The sequence below is a fragment of the Thamnophis sirtalis genome, unplaced genomic scaffold, assembly GCF_051295495.1.
Source record: "Thamnophis sirtalis isolate CommonGarterSnake01/CBP01778 unplaced genomic scaffold, rThaSir2_p1.2 scaffold_13, whole genome shotgun sequence".
Lineage (NCBI taxonomy): Eukaryota > Metazoa > Chordata > Lepidosauria > Squamata > Natricidae > Thamnophis > Thamnophis sirtalis.
In genome coordinates, this window is record NW_028261393.1 from 30,533,327 (window position 1) to 30,559,001 (window position 25,675).

Below are 25,675 nucleotides of genomic sequence, written 5' to 3' on the forward strand. Positions count from 1 at the left end.
GACACTGCAAGAACAACAAGCCATACGAGACCACAAGCTGCAGGAGATGTGCACCTGGATGGATCAGGCAGAGGCCCAGCTGCAGGGTTCCCAAGCAGCCACAGCAGGGGCATCAGGGGAAGACCTCTCCGTCCTGGAACACAACCAGAAAGACGTGACCGTAAGCATGAGACTTCCAGAAGACCCTGGGGTGAAAGACGGAGCTTTTCTTGGTGCCTGGCAGGTGCCATACTCTGGCTTCCCTCTCCCATCATGCTCTCCATGTGGGGACCATCGAGACTTTAAGTGGTGTTAGACAGCCTTGGCAACTTTAAGATGTGTGAACTTCATCTCCCACAACTCCCCAGCCAGCAGTTAAAGTGCACACATGTTGAAGTTGCCAAAGTTGAGAAACCCTGTTAGAGGGCAAGGAAGACCACCTCAGTGGAGACATGCAAGAACCGTTGCTTAGGCAAAGGGGGCTGGAGGATTTCTCAAGCCCAGAACTAGAAGATAATAAGGGGAAGAGGCTTAGGCAGGGGCCTCCCTGATTCACAGGAGGATAAGAAGGGGAAGCAGATACAGCTCAGTCAGACCTGCAGGATTTGTTTATTGCCACCAATCTCAATAAAAGTAGATTTTGCTTTCCTGGGAAGTTGATTTTCTCATCTAGTCTGCTTGGTGGGTTGGATAAATAAATAAAATCAAAATGTAATGGGTGGCTCGAGGGATCTTTTTGACTGAGTCTGTTGGAAAAGATGATGGGAAGAGAGTCAGAATGCCAGCCTTGAAAGTCAATTCCTAGAAATTTGCAGAAGGCTTCGCTTGTGATTCTCCAGGACCTGCGTCGGAGCCTGCACAGCCGGACGGCTTCCTTCACAAGTGTCTTGAAGGCAACAGAGGACTTTCTGGAGGAGAACAGAATCAACCTTCCCCTTGGAGAGCTGGAATCCCTGCAAGAAAAGCTCCACCAGGCTCAGGGGCGGTACCTGTCTCTGCAGGAGAGGGTGGAGGCCGCCCAGAAGGAGCTTGAAAGTGCTGTGAACTCTGTGATGCAACAACAGACAGAAAAGGTAGGACAGAACTACCAGCTGGGTAATTTCAGCTCTTTTATTGCCAGAGGATCCCCTGTTAGAGAAGCCATGGTGGGTCCTGCATTGAGTAGGAGAGGGGACTGGATGGTCTCTCCTCCACCTCTACCTCCGGTTCAGTCACCAGATTTTAAGAGGGGATGCAATTATGTAAATACACATCAGTTGATTGTTGCAGAGTCTGTCAAAACTACGATAGCAGGTGCTCAAGAAAGTGATTATCCTTGCTGCCCAGCCTGTTCCAAGCAGCCTGCTCCAGCAGCAACACTTTATTCATATCCATGGAATTTTTCTACTTTGTTTCTTCTCTCAAAAATTTGTTCCCAGGTTAGAGTTATTAAAGACTTTGAAGAAAATCGGAGTAAGATTGAATCCCTTCTACACTGGGTGGCATCAGTGGAGAAGTCTAGAGGGGTCCCAGAAGATAAATTGTGGTCAGTGGGAAAAGATGGTAGAAGACATGGAGATGGAAGAGTCCAAGATGCTCCTGATGGCCATTTGTTGGAAATGGTTGAAGAGAATCTTGATTTACACTACACGAGTTTGAAGGTTGGTGCATCTATTCACTGAGTAACATCCTGGCTCGGCTAGGAATCCATTTGTGTCACTTCATTTTTAGTCAGTGTCTCCCAGTTTCCCACTCTGTGTAGATCAGGGGTGTCAAACTCCATTTCATTGAGAGCCGCATCAGGGTTGTGTTTGATCTCGAGGGGGCCCGGGAGGGGGCGTGGCCAGGGTGGGCATGGCCAGCTTAACGTCATTCGTGTCGGGGGCATCTGCTGTGGCTCAAGCAAGCACTCTGTCAGCAAAAACAGGCTCCTAAGCTCCATTTTCAGCTGCGATGGCCTCCTGCAACCCTCTGCCAGTGAAAATGGAGCTCGGGAGGCCGCATGCAGCTGTCCCGAGCTCCGTTTTCACTGGTAGAAGCACCGCGGCCAGTCCTTTGCTGTTTCCAGGGCCAGATCTAAGTACCCCGTGGACCGGATCCGGCCCCTGGGCCTTGAATTTGACACCCCTGGTGTAGATTTTTGATGCCTTGGCTCTAATCCTAACCTGGAATGCATCCTAGTCCTTTTCTGGAAACCAAATGCAAATCTTTCGGTAGTGTGGGAGTCCTAGAATTGAACATTCTGTCCCAGAACATTCTCAAAGCCCACTTCTTCATCCCTGTTAACTGTCCTGGGCGTTTCTCTGAGAATAATGACTCAATTGCGGCATCACCATTACTTACGCTCAAGGCTGAGAGGCAGCGTCCATCTCGCCCATTTCATAGCGGCCATCCTTGGCTTTCAGTTCATTCTTTAACACAGATCAAAGTGCTGCCGTTGTCTGGATTAGTAGATAGTTTGGGGCCTGCTCCAACTCCAGATCATCTATTTACTGAGGTGATTGTGAAGTTTGCCTCCAAGTGTCCCTCCTGACATCAGTGGGGCAACTGATCAGGGTCCCCTTTCCGTCAGTGAGATTGATTGGCATCCACTGTTTGTTTGTATCACACTCCACTAGGATGCATTCCGTGTTGTTTGGAAGCAGCCCTGGACGCATTTCTGAGTATATGTATATAACAAGTATAGAACTAGAACCATCTTGGGCTTCCTCTGTTGGGAAGAAATGAGCCAAATCTGGGACAACTATAAGAACCAGTATTCTCTTCCTGGCCTGCAGGGTCTGGCTTTGAATTTTCCATTGGAAGCTTGATTTTGATATGCTTTTGATGTAGTTTTTTATGTTTTCTTTCCAGGTCCATCACCAAGAGCTTCTTTCTCACCAGCAAGAGGTCATTCTAGCCACACAGTCAGCCCAGAGTTTCCTGGACAAACAAAACCACAATCTTACACTGGAAGAGAAGCAGAATCTGCAAAGAAGGCTAGAAGAGCTGAAGGACCAGTATGCTGCTTCCCTGTCTCAGACAGAAGGGCAGCTCAAACAAGCCCAGACGCTCTGTGATGAGCTGCAGAAGTTTTTGCGGGACCACCAAGAGTTTGCAGCCTGGCTGGAACAGGCCGAGCAAGACTTGGAGAAGATGTGTGCAGGGGACGGCAGCCTTGAGTCCCTTCAGCCTGTGCTCCTGCAGCAGAGTAGCTTCTCTGAAGATGTAATTTCCCACAAAGGGGACTTACGTTTTATCACGATGTCAGGGCACAAAGTGTGGGATGCTGAGGAGGCTGTGGCTGCTGCAAGTGGAGGGGAGCCATGCCCTGAGATATTAGCCACCAGCACATTAGTGAAGAGCAAACTGGAAGACGCCAACAGGAGATATGGCACCCTCCACTCTAAGGTAGGAGAAACCTTTAAAAGGAAAGGGTGATTTTCTCTGAGTAGCCCATCATATCTGCTCCCCAGTTTCTTTTCATTTCTTCTGTGACAGGGGTGTCAAACATGTAGAGTGCAGGTCGGATGCGTCACGCACTGGCCACGCCTACCCCCAGTTTAGCAAATGGGAGAAAAGTCGTGATATGTCACATGATGACAATGTGATGCTGTGAGTTTGACACCCCTGTTCTATGACATCCTCAAAGCCGCAAGTGGTTAGAATAATTGTGATTGTGGAAAAGTATTTGCCTACTGGCAGATTGCCTGAGTTTTTGCATATGCCAGTGAGGGAATGCAACTGTCCTCCTGTTCAATCTAATTGAAAGGATAACTGGGGCCAGTTATTTCATTAAATAGTCATGCTATTTTGTGTCAAACTCATCTTATAAAACAAACTTCACCAACAGTGAAGTTCTCACTACACAGATCTGAGGGCCATGGCATACGTGGTCACATAAGTGTGTCAGGAAACCTAAAAAAATAATACTGAACAGCATTGAGGGATCTGTGGGCCTCTCTTTGACAAAAACCAGTCTTCATAATTCTACCATCAGAAATTTACTAGATAGGAATGGGATTCATGGGATCATATCAAGCTGAAAACCATTGCGCCCTAAGAAGAACATCAGTGCTCCATATTACACTGAAGAAGTCAGGCAATGGCTACCAATATCAAAAACATCTGACGGGCTATCCCATCTTCTTTTTACCGGGACAATTTGAAGCTGTATAGAAAAATACCATCTGAAATAGAATCCCTGATCATCACTTTCCGGATATATACAGCCAAGATATTGCAGTGGAGTTTGGGCTGGACAAATCTGCTACCCTTACCATCAGCAGATAAAATAGTAAAAAATAGTAAAAATTGAAGGAATCAAAGTATCCTTTGGAAATATCATCAAAAGCCTGAATGGAGACAATTTGCTACAAATACCTGGGCATCCTTCAAGCTGATAACTGAATTCAAGAAGAAGGTTAGAAGTGAATATATTAGGAGAGTGAAGAAGGTTTTAAAGCCCAAACTCACTGCAAGAAATACCATCAAGGCAATTAACACCTGGACAATTCTGGTCATTAGATGCACAACTGGAATACTGGACAGGACCTAAGCAAAACTAAAAGTCCTGGATAGGAAGGTGAGAAAAATCATCCACTCACCAACATTGACTAAGGAAGGAGCATGGTGGGCATGGAAAGTTGCAGGTATTCCAGACAGTTGAAGAAGAAGAAAGAATATCTGAAGGAGAGTGAAGGAAATGCACTGAAGCCAGTACCTCATTGAAGGCTTACTGAGTACTTGGGAGACCAAACTGCCCTACAGGAAAGACCAAATGAAGAATAGAAAGGAAACATGGCAAGGCAATATATTACATGGCCAGTATATACATATACAATAACAACAGCAACAACTAGCAGGCAAAGCAGATAAGAACAAAATCTAGTAATGGCTAAAAGCAGAAAGTTGAAGAAAAAGACAGAGGGATTAATTAGCTGCACAAGACCAAGCCGTAAGCATAAATGTTTCAAATCGAGAATTGAGAAGACAGCAACAGACAGCAAGTGTCATCTCTGCAAAGAAGCTGAAGAAACAGTGATTAGCTGCTGCAAGTAGATCACACAGACTGGTTTCAAACAACAGGAAAGTAGCAACACTGGTGCACAGGAATATCTGCAAGAAATACCATTGAGACTGCAAGAGACTCAACATGGAGCAAATTCAAATGTTTTGGAATGGCCAAGCCAGAATCCAAAGTTCTTACAAATATGGTGGTAGATCTGAAAGGAAAGTTGATGTTTGAAAACCCTCATATATTGGCTCTCTGCAGAGGACTGGGCCAAATTCCTATTCAGTGATAGGAGTGACAATTGATTATGGCATGAAATAGCACTAAGAATAGCACTTACATACCGCTTCACAGTGCCTTACAGCCCTCTCTGAGCGATTTTACAGAGTCAGCATATTGTTCCCCAACAATCTGGGTCCTCATTTAACTGGGATGAAAGGCTGAGTCTACCTGGATGGAACTCCTGGCAGTGGGCAGAATTAGCCTGCAATACTGCATTCTAACCACTGCACCATTGAGCAATTATTGCAGCTAAAACAGGAATAATCAATTTGAAACTAAAACATGCAAGATAGCTTTCTTTATGAAATAAATGAAACTAGCATCACACTTTGGTTCAGTATGGTCCTTCAATATTTTACATATTATAACAGGACCCACAGGAAACTGATAATTTACAGCTGCAAACATGCAAAACTTCAGAAAATCAGAAAAGACCAAATACTTTTTCACTCTTAGGGTTAAGGATGACTTTCCTAGAACCAGTTCATCTCTCTGGTTAACTGATGTTTGGGGAATATTCTGTATGCTGGTAACCTTTGCCTTCCTCTGTGAGGAAAGCTTGCTTTATTAATTCTTGTTTTCTTGGTTGTCATGTTCTTATTTTATTGGAGTTTATGAATGTTTAAATACCTTTTTAAAAGAGCCAGTTTGGTTTATTGGTAAAGGCTACAATCAGGGAGCCTGTGAATTCCAGTCCTGCCTTGGGTGTGAAGCTAGCTGGCTGACCTTGTGCCAGTTACTTTCTCTCAGCACTAAGAAGAAGGCAGGAAGGACGAGCTGCTTCTGAAAAACCTTGGCAAAGAAAATGCAGGGACTTCTGGCAGTCTCCAAGAATCCAATACAATTGAACAGAAGGAAAAAGAAACCATTTGGTGCTTTTTTTCTGTAACAACTGCTTGAGTTTTTTGATACTTTTATTTTGGAGGTGCTTCAGTTTGTTCCTTGTGCAGTTTCAGGTTTATTTAGGACTTGGCTATATTTAGTTTCTCTTGTTTCTTTTAGCAATAGCCATAGCAGTTAGACTTATATACCACTTCATAGGGCTTTCAGCCCTCTCTAAGCGGTTTACAGAGTCAGCATGTCGCCCCCACAGTCTGGGTCCTCATTTCACCCACCTCAGAAGGATGGAAGGCTGAGTCAACCTTGAGCCGGTGAGATTAGAACCGCTGAACTGCAGATAACAGTCAGCTGAAGTGGCCTGCAGTACTGCACCCTAACCACTGTGCCACCTCGGCTCTTTTATATAATCTAGCAACAGTTTTCTACTTTGTTATCTCTGTTGATAAAACGGCTGCATTCTTTTTTCCCCCCAATATATTTTTATTATTTTTACATTTAAAACAATGCAGTACTGCGAAGTCGAAGTGACCATACATTCACATTATATACAGCTAGTCTCAACCATTGACAATTAGCCTACTTAATACATTATCAATCCTTCTGTCCAATCACAATATATACAGTTTGTTCCAGTCTTGTCACCTTGTCTTATACCAGTCATAAAATCTGTTCCAGACTTCAAAATATTCTGATTCCCCTTTATTTTTAAGTTCAAGAGTGAGCCTATCTGCTTCCGCACAGGCCAACACTTTTCTGATTATATCTAGCTCTGATGGTGTATTTTCTTTTTTCCAATATTGTGCATAAGTTATGTGCTCTGCAGTTAGTACATGTATAATTAAATAAAGTGTATCTTTCTTAAACCTCTCCGGTATTATATCTTGGAGAAAAACTTTCCGATTTAAACAAGATTTGGTCTCCCACCATTTGTTCTAACCATGATTGAATCATTTTCCAATAATTTTTTGCCTCATTGCACATCCACCACATATGATAAAAAGTGCCTGGTGTTTTTTTACACTTCCAACAATTTGGGGCCAGATTTTTAAACATTTTGGAGAGCCGTGTTGGAGGGAGATGCCATCTGTAGAACGTCTTATAAAGATTTTCTTTATATGCCGTAGCCATTGTTAGTTTCTGATTAAGTATCCAAAGTTTTTCCCACAGCCAATTCCACATTGTAACTGAAATTTTTCGCCCAGGCGACCATAGTTTCTTTGACATGCTCCTCCTCTAGCTTGTATTCCAACAAAAATCTATACAACACTTTGATCAGCCTGTTTTCTGTCTGTATCAAAAGTTTATCTAATGTTGTGTAGTCTTTAGCAATACCTTCCTTCTTCCTATCTTGTGCAAACCTTGACTGTATCTGTAAATAAGACCACCATTCTACTTGTACCCATTGTGATGTCAATTCTAATCTAGTTTTAATCTCCCCCTGTCTGTTCAATAACTCTTTATATGTAACTATATTTTCCATATTAATTAAATTTGGATGTATCTATGCTTCCATCGTAGATAGCCAAATGAGTATTTTGGTGTAGTGGTCGTGTTTAATTTTGTTCCATATTGATAACAGGGACTGTCTGATATAATGTCTACTGAAATATTTATGTGCAGGTCCTTTTTCATACCAAAGGAAGGCATGCCATCCTACTTGGAGGTCATGACCTTCCAATTTGAGTAATCTTTTATTTCTCAACATTATCCATTCTCTCAGCCATGTTAGAGTGGCCGCAGTATAATAAAGTTCCTAATCTGGTATGCCAAATCCTCCTGTTTCCGAAGAGAAGGCGTGGGAGGAGTAACCAATGGGTATTAACCCAGCCCTCTTGCCAGGAGACTGAGGTAATCTTTTGAGGCCACACCTACGGTCCTCCTTTTCTCTTGCCCCTCCCGAATACTGAGTGAATGTTGTGTTTTAGTATTTTTAGTTATTTCACATTTTCTTTTGTATTTTGTCTTTCACTCCCCTTCCCTTACTATTGTAAGCCGCCCTGAGTCCCCTCAGGGAAAAGGGCGGCCTATAAATGCTAAATAAAATCTAAAAAATCTAAATCTCCTCTGACCTCCCCAGATTAACCTCAGTCTTCAGCCAGAAAGGAATGTTACTCTGACTCTCCCTTCGCTTCGTAGACTTAGGAGTTTTTTTCTAGCAAAGTCTTTCAGCAACAAAGGATTACTACAAAGAGCTTCTATTCATCTCACCTCTCCTCTGCTGTGCTCCACGTCGCTGAGTCAAGCCCCGCGCTTGCCAGCGTTGCGCGCGCGCCCCGAGCGACCGGCCGGTCACGTAAGAGGGGTGGAAGCCTCAGAACCGCAGGGGCGATCAGAGCAGCCACGCGGCCTCCGGAAGAGCCAAAGAGGACCTGCGAGGGCCGAGGATCCATCGCAGATCGTTCCGGAGCACCCCAGCAGCAAGAAGAAGCCCCGACTGCAATCGGCGGTCACCATCTTGAAAACCGTCGCCATTTTGGAGCACGTGGGTGAGCGCGTGATCGGCGTTCTCCTACGGACGCCAAAAGCGCTCAAAGGGCACCAGTGAAGCCGGAAGAGGCTTCATTTAGGCTCTACCCCGCCGGTGATCCGGGGGGTATTCCAAGGCTGGGCCTGCCGGCAGCTGAGACCACAAATCAGCACAGAGGAATAAAGGGAGCAGATTCAAGCCTTGGAAGAGAGAATCCGCCCTTGCAGCCAGCTGCAGAAAAGAGGAGGTTGGTGAGCACCAAACCGTAAGTAATGGCGGAGGCAACCAGAAGCAGGGATGACAGGCCCAGAGCCCCAGGGGGTGCGGATCCGGATGAAGGGATCTCCAGGGGCGTTTCCCCGGTTCCTAGGGGGAGATCCCCAGTGAGGAGGGACAAGGCCAGAGCCCCCAAGAAGGCAGCCCCCAGGAAGGAGGCCAGGACCACCAGGGCCTCGGCCAGGGAGTTCAGGGCGACCATCAGCCCTTCCCCCTCCAGATCACGATCTCCCCGCAGGCCTCCAGCCCGGGCAGCATCCCCAGCTTCACCAAGGGGCTCCCATAGGGGACACAGCTCCCTATCGCCCCCCTTTCACCTGCTCCCCAAGCGGAGTCAAGAGCGGATCCCTTTGGGTGCAGGGCCACTAGTCCAGCCAGGCCTCACTTGGCTCCCCTATCCCCTAAACCCAGGGAATATCCTCAGCATCCAGAGCTCCAGCCTGCCCTGCCTGACCTCACCAACAGTTTCCAGGACATGCTAGCTAGGGCCCTGGCCCAGGTAATGGCATCTAGTTTAGGCCAGCAGCCCCTGAGCTCCAGGAGCAGGGCCCCACAGGAGCCCCACAGGGGTCAGCAGGAACGCCCCAGCACTTCAGCAGCCAGGGAAGCCAGGTCTCCATCGCCATCCACGGCTAGCGAGGCTTCCAACTTGGAGGAGGGGGAATTGAAGGAGGTGGGGTTCTCAGAGGACGAGGATCCCCAGGCAGAGGACAATTCCACAGTGCGGGCCTATTTCCCCCCTCCTTATTCAGCTCCTTGCTCCGCAAGGCATCCGGCACAGCAGATCTGGATCCCCCACCGGATCCTAAGCCTGTGACTGAGACTCCTGGCAAGGGCAAGAGTAAGAAGAAAAAGGGGCCCTTCCAAAGGCCTCCCGTGGCTAAGGAGGAGATCCCCACACCAGAGATGTTCATGGAGGTGCTCAAGTCGCAGTGGGTAAAGCCAGGGTCTTTCCCCACTCCAGGGGGAAATGAGAGAAAATTTTACAATCTTAATCAGACCTTTGCCCAAGCTCTCCAATAGCAATAGCAGTTAGACTTATATACCGCTTCATAGGGCTTTCAGCCCTCTCTAAGCGGTTTACAGAGTCAGCATATTGCCCCCAACAACAATCCGGGTCCTCATTTTACCCACCTCGGAAGGATGGAAGGCTGAGTCAACCTTGAGCCGGTGAGATTTGAACCGCCGAACTGCAGAACTGCAGTCAGCTGAAGTAGCCTGCAGTGCTGCCTTTAACCACTGTGCCACCTCGGCTCTCTCCAGGTACCTGAAGTGGACAATCCGGTGGCCACCCTGGTTATAGCAGGAGACACTGCCAACTGCCTCAAGCCTGAGGACAAGAAGGCAGACATTGTCCTGCGCAAGACGTTCCAGGCTATCACCTGGGCCATCAGGGCGGCCGCCTCCGCTTCTTTCTTTAACAGGTCCACGGTGCTGTGATTGGAGCAGCTGAGGGACAGGACTCCGGCCTCAGAGGTTCGCCTGCTGCAAGACATATCCAAGATGCTGGCGGCAACGCAGTTCTCAGCAGACGCCACTCTGGACGCGGTAAAGTATGCCTCTTGAGCTATGTCTTCCTCAGTTGCTTCTAGGTGCCTGCTCTGGTTATGCCACTGGCAGGTGGAATCCCGGATGAAGTGGCACCTAACGGAGGCAGACTACACCGGGGAGAAGCTATTTGGGACGGTGCTGGATCCTATCCTCGTGGAGGATAAGAACAAGCGGAAGGTTTTCCCAACAACCACCAGACGCTCGTACCTCCGCCACATGCCTTACTCCAGGAGGACCTCGTACAGACCGCCCGACGGGGACAACCAGAACCAGAGGTACCAGAACCCCAGGTTCCACAGGCAGGGGGATAGACAATTCCAGAGAGACAGATTCAGGGGTCAGCAGCAGGGCAAGCAGCCCTTTCGAGGAGGAGGCGGTTGCCCCTTCCGCAGGTTCAAGTGATCCGACCCCGGATCACCCCATCGGCGGTCGCCTCTCCCTATTCGCAGATGCCTGGGAACGGATCACCTCGGATGAGTGGGTGCTCCAGACAGTAAGGCTCGGGTTACACCTGGAGTTTCGCACCCTTCCCCCCAGTAGGTTCCGCACCTTCGCCTCCTCCACGGACCCGACCAAATGGGCCCTTAAGGCCAAGGCCATTAAACATCTACTAGACATCAGGGCCATTGAAAGAGTCCCAGAGGGAGAGAAGGGCACCGGTTTCTACTCCAACCTCTTCCTAGTGCCCAAGAGCTCAGGAGGATGGAGGGCCATCCTGGACCTTAAACTCCTTAATTCCAGGGTGGTTTACCGCAAATTTAAAATGGCCTCCCTGAAATCCATCCTGGAGGGCATCGGGCGATTTCCTAGCCTCTATCGATCTTACAGAGGCATATCTGCACATCAGGATCGCCCCGGAACACCGCAAATTCCTTAGGTTTTCCCATGAGGGGAGCCACTTCCAATACAGGGCCCTTCCCTTTGGGCTGGCCTCAGCCCGCAGGACATTCACAAAGGTACTAGCGGCAGCCGCAGGTCATCTGCGCTCCCTCCCAGTCCGCTTGTTCTGTTATTTAGATGACATCCTCGTCTTAGCTAGGTCGCCTGACTCAGCTGAACGGAACTTGGGGACCACCATCGACACCCTGAGGGCCCTGGGTTTCTCCATCAACCTGGAGAAGAGTCACCTGGTACCATCCACCAGGCTCCTTCACCTAGGGTCCATCATTGATTCAGTGGTTGGGGAGGTTTTTCTGTCCCAAGATCGCAAAGACAGCGTTGTTAGGATGATCCATGAGGTTCGCAAGTTACGCTCTGTCCCTGTAGTTCTTCTTTCCAGGCTCCTGGGGAAGTTAATCTCGTGCATAGGGATCGTGGCATGGGCCCGACTACACACCAGGGAGCTCCAGTGGTTCCTACTGCCCCATCAGAGAGCCGGGACGAGCGACGCCACCTTCAGGATCCGAGTGTCACCCCAGGTGCTGCTTTCCTTTCGTCGGTGGCTGTCCCCAGCCTTGAACAAGGGATGCTTCTTCAGAGAACCGGCGAGGAGGATCCTCACCACAGACGCAAGTCTCTTCGGCTGGGGAGCCCACCTGGAGGACCAGATCACCCAGGGCCGGTGGACTCCAACAGACCTACGAAACAACATCAACTGGTTGGAGCTCAGAGCCATCCATCTGGCTCTCCGCCACTTCAAGGACACGGTGACCAGTCATCACATCCTAGTCCTGACCGACAACGTAGCGGCCACGGCCCACGTGAACAGACAGGGCGGCACCCACTCCAGGGCCCTTCGCGACGAGGCCCTGCGACTGGGGAATTGGGCAGAGAGACACCTGCAATCCATCAGAGCAGAACACATCTCCGGGACAGAAAACCATCAGGCAGACTGGCTCAGCAGGGAGACGATCGACAACGGGGAGTGGCAACTCCATCCCTCAATCTTCCGTCAGATCTGCGAGAGGTTCGGACATCCGACGGTGGACCTCTTCGCGACCCTGCAGAACGCCCAGCTGCCGGAATTCGTGTCAAGGTTTCCGACCAAAGGAGCCACGGACATGGACGCCCTTCGATGCAGATGGCCACTAGGTCTTCTCTACGCCTTCCCCCCCCCCTTCCCCTCATTCCCGGGTCCTGAGGGGGGTGGTGACAGAGGGAGCAGAGGTAATAATGGTGGCTCCCTTCTGGCCTCGCCGCCCCTGGCTGGCAGACCTCGTGTCCACGGCCCCTCACTGGAGGATCTCAGCGGGGGAGGTGGTCCTGCTCCAGGGGTCTCTGGAGTATCTGGATCCAGAGTGGCTTCATCTGACCGTCTGGGGATTGAGCGGGAACAATTAAGAGGTTCAATTTTCCGAGAGTGTCATCAGGACAGTAGAGGCATCCAGGAGGCAGTCCACCACATGCATCTACAACACTTCCTGGGTGGCATTTGCAGACTGGTGCCGAGCTAAGGGTCTCTTCCCAGCAGCGGCCTCGGTCCCACAGGTCCTGGACTTCCTCCAGGAAGGGCATGAGAAAGGTCTAGCCACCAGTACACTTAGGCGACAGGTCTCCGCCCTCTCTACGGTTCTAGGGGGGGGTGAACGCTCCCCCCTTGTCCCAGCATCCGGTGTTAAAGCGCTTCCTCAAGGGGGCGGCGAATCTGAAACCCTCAGTGGTCCATCGATTCCCCTCCTGGGACCTTCCCACGGTTCTTCAGGCCCTGACAGAAGCTCCGTTTGAACCCCTGAGGGAGGTTTCCCTTCAGCTTCTGACCCTTAAGGTCGTCTTCCTGGTCGCCATCACCTCGGCCAGAAGGGTTTCTGAGATCAACGCCCTCTCCAGCAGGGCGGATCTCTGCACCTTCTTAGATAACCGGGTCATCCTCAGACTCGACCCAGCTTTCATGCCCAAGGTCAACTCCCCCTTTCACAGGGCTCTAGAAATAATCCTACCGGATTTCTGTCCCCACCCCTCCGGGGAGAGGGAGAAATCCTGGCACAAGCTGGACGTCAGAAGAGCCTTGCGCATATACCTGAAGCACATGGCACCCTTTAGGCGTTCGGAGGCCCTCTTCGTGTCCTACCAACCTTCCTCCCGGGGAGCCAAGGTCTCTCCAGCTACCATCAGCAGATGGATTAGAGCGGCCATATCTCAGGCATACGGGGCACGGGGACTCCAGGTCCCAGAGGGCATCATGGCGCACTCCACCAGAAGTGTGGCCACCTCAGCAGCCTGGTCCACCCAGGCACTCATAGAGGAGATCTGCCGGGCGGCCGCCTGGGCTTCTCCTTCTCCCTTTATTAAGCATTACAGACTAGACGCCTACGCCTCTGCGGAGGCGGCCTTTGGCAGGAGGGTACTGCAGGGAGCCCTGGACTCTCCGGCGGGCTCAGGCCCATCTAATCCCTCCCAGGACATCTAGCTTTGGTATGTCCCATTGATTACTCCTCCCACACCTTCTCTTCGGAAACTGGCAGTTGGACTTACCTGAACTGCATGTTTAGAAGAAAGGCGTGGGAGGAGTCACTTCCCCCCCGTACAGGGCGCCCCGCGCCTAGGGGGCCTGAGCGAGTCCAGGTTCAGCTATAGCAGTTGGGAAGGATATGTGTTGGCTGTTCTTGTTTGTCCTTCCTTTCAGATTCTGCTACGATCCATCGGTTAATCTGGGGAGGTCAGAGGAGGACCGTAGGTGTGGCCTCAAAAGATTACCTCAGTCTCCTGGCAAGAGGGCTGGGTTAATACCCATTGGTTACTCCTCCCACGCCTTTCTTCTAAACATGCAGTTCAGGTAAGTCCAACTGCCATTTTCCTTAGTGTCTTGCATAGCCTTGAGTTTTATTCTTGGTTTTCTTCCCTGCCAAATAAATTTCGAAACCAGTTGATTCAAATCCTTAAAAAAACCTTTTTCTAATTTAATGGGAATATTCTGAAATAGGAAAAGAAATTTTGGTAATACATTCATTTTTATGACTGCGATCCTACCCATCAGGGACAGTTGTAGGTTTTTCCACCTTTCTAAGTCTTTCTTAGTTTTATTGATTAAATTAGTATAGTTATTTTCTTTGATGGTCACACACCTCGCAGATAAATGTATACGGGATTTCAGACGGTGCTTGGAGAAATACCTGAGGCTCTCGTCCACTGTCCGGTGGAGTCCTTAGTTGCTGCCTGGAATACAGCGGCGGCAGGGGCTCTAAACCAGATTGCGCCTTTGCGACCTCTCCGAGGCAGCGGATCCAGGAGAGCTCCTTGGTTTACCGAGGAACTCCGGGAGATGAAGCGCCAAAAGAGACGCCTAGAGCGCCGCTGGAGGGCCAGTAAATCTGAGTCAGACCGAGCACTGATGAGAGCCTATATCAGAGCCTATCTCGTGGCAATACTGGCGGCGAAATGTGCACATTTTGCCGCTCTTATTGCACCTGCTGAATGGCGCCCAGCCGCCTTGTTTAGAATAACCCGCTCCCTCCTGAAAGGATGACCCTTTACAAGGTAGAGCTGAGGAATTTGTTCAGTTTCTATCGGATAAAGTCGCTCGGATTCGGACAGATCTGGACTCCAATTGCACGGTACCAGCTGAGGTACTGGGGGAAGGTCTTGAGTGGAGTTTATGGAGCGAGTTTCAACTTATCTCTCCTGAGGAAGTGGACAAGGCCATGGGAGGGCTGAGTGCCTCCACCTGTATATTGGACCCGTGCCCCTCCTGGCTGGTTTCGACCAGCAGGGAGGTGACACGTGGCTGGATCCAGATGATAGTTAACACCTCTCTCCGGGAGGGAACCTTCCCGCTCCTCCTAAAGGATGCGGTGGTGAGACCCCTCCTGAAGAAACCTTCTCTAGACCCAGCCATTTTGAGGAACTATCGTCCAGTCTCCAACCTTCCCTTCGTGGGGAAGGTTGTTGAGAAAGTGATGGCCTTTCAACTCCGACGGTCCTTGGATGAAACCGATTATCTGGATGCCTTTCAGGCTGGTTTCAGGCCTGGTTACAGCACGGAAACTGTTTTGGTCGCACTGATTGATGATCTCTGGCGAGCCAGGGATAGGGGGCACTCCTCTATCCTAGTGCTCCTTGACCTCTCAGTGGCCTTCGATACCATCGACCATGGTATCCTTCTGCGACGGTTACAGGAGGTGGGAGTGGGAGGCACCGTTCTTCAGTGGTTCTCTTCCTACCTCTCGGACAGGTCGCAGTTGGTGTTGGTCGGAGGGCAGAGGTTGACCCCTAGGCCCCTCACTTATGGGGTGCCGCAGGGTTCGGTCCTGTCCCCCCTCCTATTTAACATCTACATGAAGCCCCTGGGTGAGATCATACGACGGCACGAGATTAAATACCACCAATATGCGGACAACACACAACTGTATCTGTCCGCCCCGTGCCAACTCAATGAAGCAGTAGAAGTGATGTGCCAGTGCCTGTTAGGGTCTGGATGGGAGCGAACAAACTTGCACTCAATCCCGACAAGACCGAGTGGCTATTGATGCTCCCTCCCAAAAATGGTCCAGCTATTCCAGCCCTTAGCCTGGGGGGTGAAACCATACGCCCCTCAGAGAGGGTTCGCAATTTGGGAGTCCTCCTGGATCCACAGCTGACGTTAGAACATCATTTGTCGGTTGTGACCAGGGGGACCTTTGCCCAGGTCTGCCTGGTGCACCAATTGTGACCTACCTGGACTGGGAGGCCCTTCGGATAGTCACTCACGCCCTCGTGACCTCAAGACTGGATTACTGTAACACGCTCTACATGGGGCTGCCCTTGAAGAGTGTCCGAAGACTTCAGTTAGTCCAGAACGCAGCCGCGTGAGCGATTGTGGGTGCACCTAGGTACACCCACGTTACACCTATCCTCCGCGAGCTGCACTGGCTGCCCATTGGTCTCCGGACACGCTTCAAGGTACTAGTCGTTACTTATAAAGCCCTTCATGGCATCGGACCTGGGTACCTGAGAGACCGCCTCCTGCCAATTACCTCCCAAAGACCGATTCGAGCGCACAGACTAGGCCTTCTCTGGATCCCATCTGCCAGCCAATGTCGGCTGGCGACCCACCGGGGGAGAGCCTTCTCTGTTGCAGCTCCGGCCCTCTGGAACGAGCTCCCCGTGGAGATCCTGACCCTTACGACCCTCCAGGCCTTCTGTAAAGCCACTAAGTCCTGGCTGCTCCGGCAGGCCGGGGGCTGTTGAAGTATCCAGCCCCACGGTAACTATGAATATTGTTGTATTTTAAATTGTTGTTTGTCTTATTTATTCCCTTTCCCCTTTTTATTGTAAGCCACCCGGAGTCCTCCGGGAGTGGGCGGCATACAAGACTAATAAACTATAAACTATAAACTAAACTATACCAAGATATTTGACTTTTTTGACAGTTTGGCTACCTAATTTCTTCATTAACTCCTCTTTCGCTTTTGATGTCATATTTTTAACCAACATTTTAGTCTTAGTCATATTTATCTTTAAACCCGCTATTTTCCCATACTCTGTCAATTCCTCAATAAGTTTTGTACCAGACTTTATAGGATCCTCTAACACAAACACTAAATCGTCCGCAAAGGCTTGTAACTTAAATTGTTCTTTTTTGTTTTCTAGTCCCTTTATCTGTTCCTCTTTATGTACATTCCTGGCTAAAACTTCTAAGGTTAATATAAACAGCAGCGGGGATAGGGGACAACCTTGTCTTGTACCTTTCTGGATTGCTATACTTTGCGTTAATTCACCATTAGTTATTACTTTGGCTTTTTGATTTGTGTATATTGCTCTAATCGTGTTTATAAATTTATCCCCAAATTCCATGTGTTCCAATTGTTGATGCAAAAATTCCCAGTTCACGTTATTGAATGCCTTTTGGGCATCGAGAAAAAATAATGCAACCTGTTTTTCATTATGCACTTCATAATATTCAAGAATGTTCAGGATAATTCTCATATTGTTTTTAATTTATTTTCTGGGGAGGAATCCATTTTGATCTGTGTGGATGAATGATATAAGGAATTTTTTCAGCCGTTCTGCTATTATTAGAGCAAAAATTTTGTAAACTGCATTTAACAGTGAGATTGCTCTGTAATTTTGTATAAACATCTGGTCTGTGTCCACCTTAGGTAATAATACAATATTAGCCTCCGTCCATGATAATGGTGTCTTCGCCTCTTTCAGCACAGCATTATAAACTTCCAACAGCGTTGGAACAAGCACATCCTGGAATTCTGTATATATTTCTGCTGACAGCCCATCTGGCCCTGCAGCTTTATTATTCTTTTGTCTTTGTATGGCTTCAATTATCTCTGCTGTTTTAATGTCTTCATTGAGCATATCCTTTATTTCCTCTGGTATCTTTGGCAGATCTGACTTTTCCAGATAGTATTCCTTCCTTTGTATAGTCTCGATTTTCTCTATATAATTGTTCATAGAACTCTTGGGTAATCCTTTTCTTTTCCTCTAGTTGATAGCAGATCTTGCCTTTTCCATCTTGTAATTTATTGATCCAATTCTCTTGCTTTTGCTTCCTCAGCCTATAGGATAGCCACTGCCCTGGTTTATTTGCATTCTCAAAGACATTTTGTTTTGCTTTTTTTATAGACTGTGCCAATTTTGCTGTTTCAAATATAGCCAATTCATGTTTGATCAATTCCATACTTCCTTTTATACTTCTATTTTGTGGTTTCTTTTGAAGTTCACTCTATAAATTTCTATAGCTTTCTTTCAACTCTCTTATTTTTTTATTCTCAATTTTTTCTTCCTAGCTGTAGCCGATATTGTGACCCTTCTTATAAATGCCTTAGTTGTATCCCATAGGTTTCGTATGGATGTGTCTCCTGGCCAGTTTTCTTTGAAGAAAAGTCTTAATTCCTGATTAACTCTTTTAATATATTCCTGATCCTTTAGGGTTGTTCTATTGAATAACCAACAATAACTGCCAAAAGGGCTGCATTCTTTTTTTTAAAAAGTAATCTTTATTAGTTATACATTTTTTTAAGAGTAAAACATACAAATACAATTTTAAACATACAACCCCCCCCCCGCGTGGTGACAGTCATTCATAGCCCAACTTTTTTCTTTCCTTCCTCATTGTTAGGTCTCTAAGCCACATCTTCTCATTACAAAATTCAGGGATCTATTACAATACCCATGTTCACTTTTAACTTTCCCCATTTTAAGTCCCTGCTGTTCTCCTTGTCGCCCACATATACCATAAGTTCCAACTAAGGTAATGTTCCGTTTCTCCTTTGTCCCTCAGCCAACCCGTCATTCTGTCCATTTCTGCACATTCATAGATCTTTTTAATTATAGCATCTTCCGACGGTATGGTAGTGGATTTCCAAAATTGTGCATAAGTTATTCTTGCGGCCACAATTATATGTAGGCTCAAATGCCACATTGAACTGCTCATGTTTTCTGGTTTAATGCTTAGTAGAAGGTTCTCGGGTCTCCATTCCATGTTTGCCCCGGTAACCTCTTTTAGCCATTTTTTAATCCTTTTCCAGTATTTCATGGCCTCAGTACAGGACCACCAAATATGATAGAATGTGCCATCCTTTCTTCCACATTTCCAACACAATGGAGATAACCCAGGGAACATCTTGGCTAACCTTGTTGGGGGGAAGTGCCACCTATAAACCATCTTGTATATGTTTTCTTTGAATGCTGTAGATATTGTAAGTTTAATGGTCTTACTCCATAGATCCCACCATTTGCCCATTTCAATCTTATAGCCAAAGTTTCTCTCCCATGCTATTAGAAGGCTTTTATCCATCTCTTCATTAGCATCTTGGCAGGTCAAAAATTGGTAAATCTTCGATAACATTTTCTTGTCTCCACCAAACAAAATCTTATCTAGCCCCTGAGGGTTTGGGTAGATCCCAAACCGTACCTTATCACTTTTAAACCTGTTTCTAACCTGTAAATATTCCCACCATTCCAGATTCCTGCCCTGCTGCTCTAATTCCATCTTTGTTTTCATGTTGCCATCTTCTGTCATGATGTCTTTATATGTTATGTTTCTTGTCCAATTAAATACACTGGGATGCGTTAAGGCCTCTAATGGTGCCAACCAGCACGGAACCCTAAGATAGTATTTTTTCCTCATCTTTTCCCAGACCCCCATCAAAATCTTCCGAATATAATGTCCCATGAAGTACCTATGGGGGGTGTCTCTTTCTTGCCAGAGGGAGGCATGCCATCTCTGAGGGAGGTCATGTCCCTCTATAGCCAATAGGCGCCTTCTACTCAACATCACCCAATCTTTCACCCATATCATAATTGCTGCATTATAGTATGCTTCCCAGTTGGGTACTCCGAAGCCTCCCAGTTCTCTACATTTTTGCAATATTTGGGCTTTAATTCGTGCTTTCTTGCCTTGCCATATAAATCGAGCCACTATTGTCTCCAAAGATTTAAAAAATTTTGTCCAATTTAGTTGGTTCCGTTTGAAACAGAAACAAAAATTTTGGTAATACATATGTCTTGACTGTCGCAATCCTGCCCATCAAAGACAGTTGTTTACCACTCCAATTAGTCATATCTTTAGATACCTGCTGTAGCAATTTCATATAGTTATCTACCTTGATAGAGGAACATCTCTCCATGAGCCAAATTCCCAAGTATTGTATTTTATGGGCCATGTTAATCCCTAACAGGCTTTGTACTTCCCTTTTCTGGTTCAGAGTCATATTCTTAATTAACAGTTTTGTCTTCTCTTTGTTTATACGTAGCCCTGCTATCCTACCGTACTCCTCTATTTTACATAAAAGTTGTATCCCAGAGGCCATAGGATCCTCCAGGATAAAAACAAGGTCATCGGCGAAAGCCTGGACCTTAAATTCCTGAGCTTTAGCTCGTAACCCTTTAATTTGTGTGTCACTCCTCACTATTCTAAGAAGGGGTTCTAATGTGAGGATAAACAGTAGGGGGGATAACGGGCATCCTTGTCTTGTGCCTTTACCAATCTCAATATCACCCGCCTCTTCTCCATTTACCAATAATGTCGCGGTTTGTCGTACATAAATTGCCCGAATTGCATTTAAGAAGTTTTCTCCAAACTTCATATTTTCTAATTGTGACAACATAAAGTTCCAATTTACCCGATCAAAAGCCTTTTGTGCGTCAAGAAACATAAAGGCCACTTGTTTATCCGGCCGAGCTTCATAATATTCTAAGGCATCCAAAATAATTCTAACATTATCTTTCATATGCCTTGACGGCAGGAAGCCGTTCTGATCAGGGTGTATAAATTTATTAAGGAAGGATTTAAGTCTATCTGCCAGTATAGCTGCAAAGATTTTATAATCCACATTCAAAAGTGAAATGGGCCTATAGTTTTTAATTTGGGTGCGGTCAGCTCCAGCTTTAGGCAAAAGGGTTATATAGGCCTCAGCCCATGATTTCAGTGTGATAGAATCCGTCAAGACAGCATTAAATATTACTATCATCTCTTGTCCTAAGATTTCCAAAAAAGATTTATAGATTTCAACTGGCAAACCATCCATGCCAGGAGTTTTGTTGTTTTCCATTTTTTTGACTGCCTTTTCTAATTCATCTATTGTTATCTTTTGGTTCAGTACCCCTTTTGCTTCATTTGAGATCTTGGGTAGATTTGCATTGTCTAAAAATTCCTTAATTTGGTCCTCAGAAATTTCTTCCCTACTATATAGTTGCTGAAAAAAACCTTGGATAATTTCCTGTTTCTCCCCCTTGGTTTCTACTACTATTCTGCAGTTGAGCTATATGTCTGCTCTCTCTTTCTTTTCGAAGTCTATAAGAGAGCCAACGACTCGGTTTGTTAGCATGCTCAAAAAAGTTTTGCTTAATCCCCCTAAGTTTCCGAGCAACATCCTCCTGGTCTAGAAGAGAGATCCCGTGCTTAATTCTAGCCATTTCTTCTTTTTTCCTATCATCTAGTGGGTTCTGTTGCAAGGCTTTTTCTACCACCTCCAGTTTAGCTACTCATTTTGCCCTCTCTTCTAATTTTTTCCTGTGTGTGCCTGTTGTATATTTAATAGCTAGGCCTCTCATATAAGCCTTGGCTGTATCCCAAAGTATTTGTGGAGTTACTCCTTTCCTATTTTCTTCAAAAAAAAACCAAACCTCATTTCCCTTTTAAACATTTGCTGAAATTCTTGTTCTTTCACTATCTCTGTATTCATCATCCACCTTCTCTTCCTCCCCTGCCTTACTCCTTTCCACACCAATAAGAGTGGATTATGATCAGCCCAGGTATTAACCTCAATTGCTGCTTCCTTAATCAAGTCCCCAATTTCTGGTGTCAACCAGGCCATGTCGATCCTAGAACAGGATTGATGTCTATGTGAAAAGAAAGTAAATTGTTGTTTCTGTGGGTGGAGTTCACGCCATACATCCTTTAATTCATATTCCTCCCTCATGTCTTCAAAGGTTTTGGGGAGAACTCAGGGCTGCATTCTTCAAGAGGCTATGACTGCACCACACTGTTGTTGTAAAAGAAAAGAGGAGCTCTGGATCAGTGGCAAAGCACCTCATAAATTGGGAAGGGTAACGGGCAAACCTTGGCCTCGCCTGAGCACTTCTCTGCTTTCAGATTCTTCCCACAAGCCATCAGGCCAGAGCTCCTTCTCTGCAGGGTCTTGCACAAAGAGTTCCCACCGACATGGAGCCCTGTCCGACCCAGGACGTTGCTCTAGCAGAGCCCTTGTCAGAAGGAAAGTGGTCTTGCCAGAAGGCAAGGAAGCCTTTTCCAATCCAGGTTGCCATGGAGAGCTTAATTCCCCAAGTTAGTCACGACCAGCTCTCCGTTGGGTTTCAGCCACCACAATGTAGCAGAGAAACTGCCGTTGGCTTCCCACTTGTGTGCCATCATGATAGTTGCTTCAGGTGATCCACGATGCTCACTTTGGGGTCCTCTGGGGAATGAGTGAAGAATGGGGAATCTGCTGTCCCACCACTGCTAAAGATTTGCAGCAGCAACACTCTTAGAAGAATGATTGGAAATCCTGGAAGAGCAATTGGTCTCCCTCTTTCCCGATTTTTTTACCTAAAACAAGGAACTAAGATGGGGTAGCTGAGGACCAGTAACTTTACTTTTGTGCCATCATCTTCTGTCCCCCCACTTTTTGTTTACCAGATTACATGTGTATTTTAGAGTTACAAAGAAAAAATGCATGCTAAGACTTCAGAAGCAACTGAACAAACTTTCTTGTGTAAAAACTTCTGCTGTGCCAGCCCAGGATCTTTATGGATCCTATATTTTGCAAAGCTCCATTGAGAGACTTTCAAAGGAAGAAATGGCAGACCAAAGACAGCTCCATGAAAAGCTGAGCCAATAGTGGAGCTGTGGCAGAATAAAGAGCTGGCAGTAGAGCAGATCTTTATAGGTCTTCTCCGGACAAGGAGAGAATTTGAGATCACCTGTATGTGCTCCAGACCGCTATTCCTTGTGAGAGGACTGCAAGAGAGGGGCCTCGGGTTTAGAACTCTGGGAGATGAGAGAATAATCATTTTACACTGTCGGTGGCTTTGAAAGAACCAAGCTGGCTTACTTTTCTTTCTTTTCAAAAATTTTGTGTTAGCTGCTTTCCAGCTATTATACACCTTTATTTTTTTTTATTTTTTTTGTATAAAGTTTTTTATTTTTCATTTTCATAACATATAACCACATGTATACTATTATATAACCAACATCGTATTATATTATTAAATGTTACATCAATTTGTCTTACCATCAACTCCCAAAAACAATTATTGGCTCTTTTGCTCTCCATACACCATATTTGTACCTTATCCATCACTTTCTTTTCCCTCTCTCCTCCTCCTCCCTACCTCCTTCCTTCCTCTGTCATCCATCTCTTCTCTACTTCCCTTTCCTCTCTCCTTCTCCTCTCACCCCCTTTCCACTCCTCATTTCTCTCCTTTTCTCCCCCCCCCTGCCCTCTCTCCTATCCCTCTCTTCTTCCCTTACCTCTCTCCTCTCCTCTGCACTCTTCATCTCATTTACTTTGTGTATTTCAGCCTCTGAGCAAGCTCCATTTTACATTGATGGTATTTATAATTCCTTTTCAGTATACATATTTAATTTTAACATATATCCTCCTCCTTTTTTTAAAAGAAAAAAAAAGTATACATATAGTAATTGTATTTTTGAAACACCCCCCACCCCCACCCTATTTTTGGCCAAGATGTGGGCCTGGTTACAATTCCCAGCTATTCTCATCATTATATTTATATAATTATGCATTGTTACATGCCCCAAATTTGTGATTCTGTCTTTATAATCTCAATAATTTCCCATTGTAAGTATATTTCATGTTTCCTCTCCATTTATTCACCTTTATTTGACAGGTTTGACACCACAGGGTGAGTTTCCTTCAGCCCTTAGGAAAAAAAAAACATTTTAATTACAAGTTTAAGGACTAAAACATTTTTAAATAAACTGCAAAAAGGCAATTAAAACTTATTTTGGAAAATTATAAATGGATTAAGGCTTCAGATAAATTGGATATAAAATTTTGGAATTTATAAAGACTTCTGTGGGAAAATGGTTTTTTTCCCAAAAATGATTTTAAAAATTGGACACTAGAGGGAACTGAAAATTACAATTAAAGGGGAACAACACATAAAATTGGCTTACAGTTGCAGAATGAAGCAAAACATTATAATATTGGATGTATTGAAAGAGATTTTTGAACAATGAATTAAAAAGTTAATTTTTAGTGTCAAGAGAGACATCTGCCTTTATGTGGAGACTGCCTAAAAGAGGTTATGGAAAGGGGACATATTCCATCAGATAATGAGACTGAGGTAAACGTGGATGTACAAGTGATAGGCTACAAGAATGACACAGAAATGATCATACAAAAATTTGCAGATATATTAATAATTAAAAGGGATATGCAAACAATAAACCAAAAGAGTGATAATTATATAATTTTCCTATATTGGATTTACAAAAGAGGTTTGTTAAAGTTTTGAAAAGTCTCCTGAGAAGGGACAAAGCAAAAAAGAAAATAAATCAAGTCAACAAATCTACAACACTTGAAGAGACAAGATCACGATACTTACAATAAAAAGAGGGACTGTAACATTGATTTATTTCAACAAGATTAACATAGATCTGTTGTAATCTCTGGTAGCCCTCAATGGACTTTGCTGACACCTGGCTGAACTGACAAAATTTTCTGGATGTATTTATAGATAGATGGAATCTGGGAAGAAAAGATGGTTTGTTGTCTTTTAAGAGGTGATAAATTACTAGATAGGAAATAATTTCTTTAAATATTTCATTTCTTTTTCTTTATTCTACTTTTCTTTCTCTTTCTCCTTTTTCTTTTCTCTCTGCACCTTTTTATTTTTATTCTTTTTTTCAGTTAGAATTAATTTTTACTGTTATAATTATAATATTTAATAAAATTGTTTTAAAAAGTCCCCATTGTAAGGCTGCAGCCTAATGATTTTGATGCTGAGGTTTCTGAGACCACTGCAGCTGGGAAAGATGAGCACCTCAACTCATGGCAGGTCTTGTCCCTGAAAACAGAAAAAGGGTTATTGGGGGAGTGGGTTGGATGTTTTTAGAAAAGTCCCACCCAGCCTTTTCTCCTGTTTGCAGTGCTCTGCCCTTGGCCTCCACCTGAACCTCCTGCTGGATCGCTCTCAGCAGTTCCAGGATATAGCAGAATCTCTCCGGTCGTGGCTGCAAGAGAGTGAAGAGGCTGTGACCCGCCTCCTGCTGGAGCCCATTTCCTCTGACCCAGCCATTTTGCAAAGGCAGCTGGCTAACACCAAAGTAAGTGAGCAAGTACATGTACTCCTTGTCTTTAACCTTTTGCAGACTTTTCATCTATAGCGTCAGCTAGAAAAGGCTGGGCCACACCTATCCAATCCTGCATTTGTGTGTGGGGAGGGGAGGGGGGGTTAGGGGAAACCTTCTTTCAGGGGGAGCCTCAGTGGAACGAGGCCATCAATTGAGAATGGGAATCTCCCATTCCTGCCTTATATAATGGAGGGCTCCAGCATGGTTCCCAGGCAAAGGAAAAGCGGAAATGACCATGTCAGACCATACCTTTCTGATGGAGGTTCTACCTTGTTCTTGAGCCCCAGAACCTCTTTCTAAAGACATTGACTTCTTTAGTCCACTCCTAGTATTTCTTCATGCTTTGATTCCTTTCTTCTTTTCCATTGCTTCTGACAGCACCTGCAGGAGGACCTTGCAGAGCATCAGGTGCCTGTAGAAAAGCTCGAAAAAGCTGCTCAGTCCCTCCTGGAAATACGAGAAACCCCAATTCCTGACCACAGAGGCATCCAGCAGACCACAGGTAAACCTGGGGGGGGGGGCAGGGGAGAGGTTTGTTTATTTATTTATTTATTGGGTTTGTATGCCGCCCACTCTCGAGAGACTCAGGGCGGCTTACAGATAAAAAGGAAGGGGGAAC

At 46.1% G+C, this 25,675-nt stretch overlaps 1 protein-coding gene across 17 annotated transcripts in view; it reads left to right on the forward strand.

The window, feature by feature from the left end:
* Positions 1–25,675, forward strand: part of MACF1 (microtubule actin crosslinking factor 1) — a 362,565-nt gene that overhangs the window by 215,949 nt on the left and 120,941 nt on the right. For all 17 annotated transcript variants that reach the window (XM_087728267.1, XM_087728270.1, XM_087728280.1 and 14 more), the window contains 6 exons: positions 2–160; positions 819–1,052; positions 1,398–1,619; positions 2,812–3,348; positions 24,853–25,029; positions 25,435–25,558. In XM_087728267.1, the coding sequence (XP_087584393.1) occupies positions 2–160; positions 819–1,052; positions 1,398–1,619; positions 2,812–3,348; positions 24,853–25,029; positions 25,435–25,558 (1,453 nt within the window). The remainder of the gene's footprint in view (position 1; positions 161–818; positions 1,053–1,397; positions 1,620–2,811; positions 3,349–24,852; positions 25,030–25,434; positions 25,559–25,675) is intronic.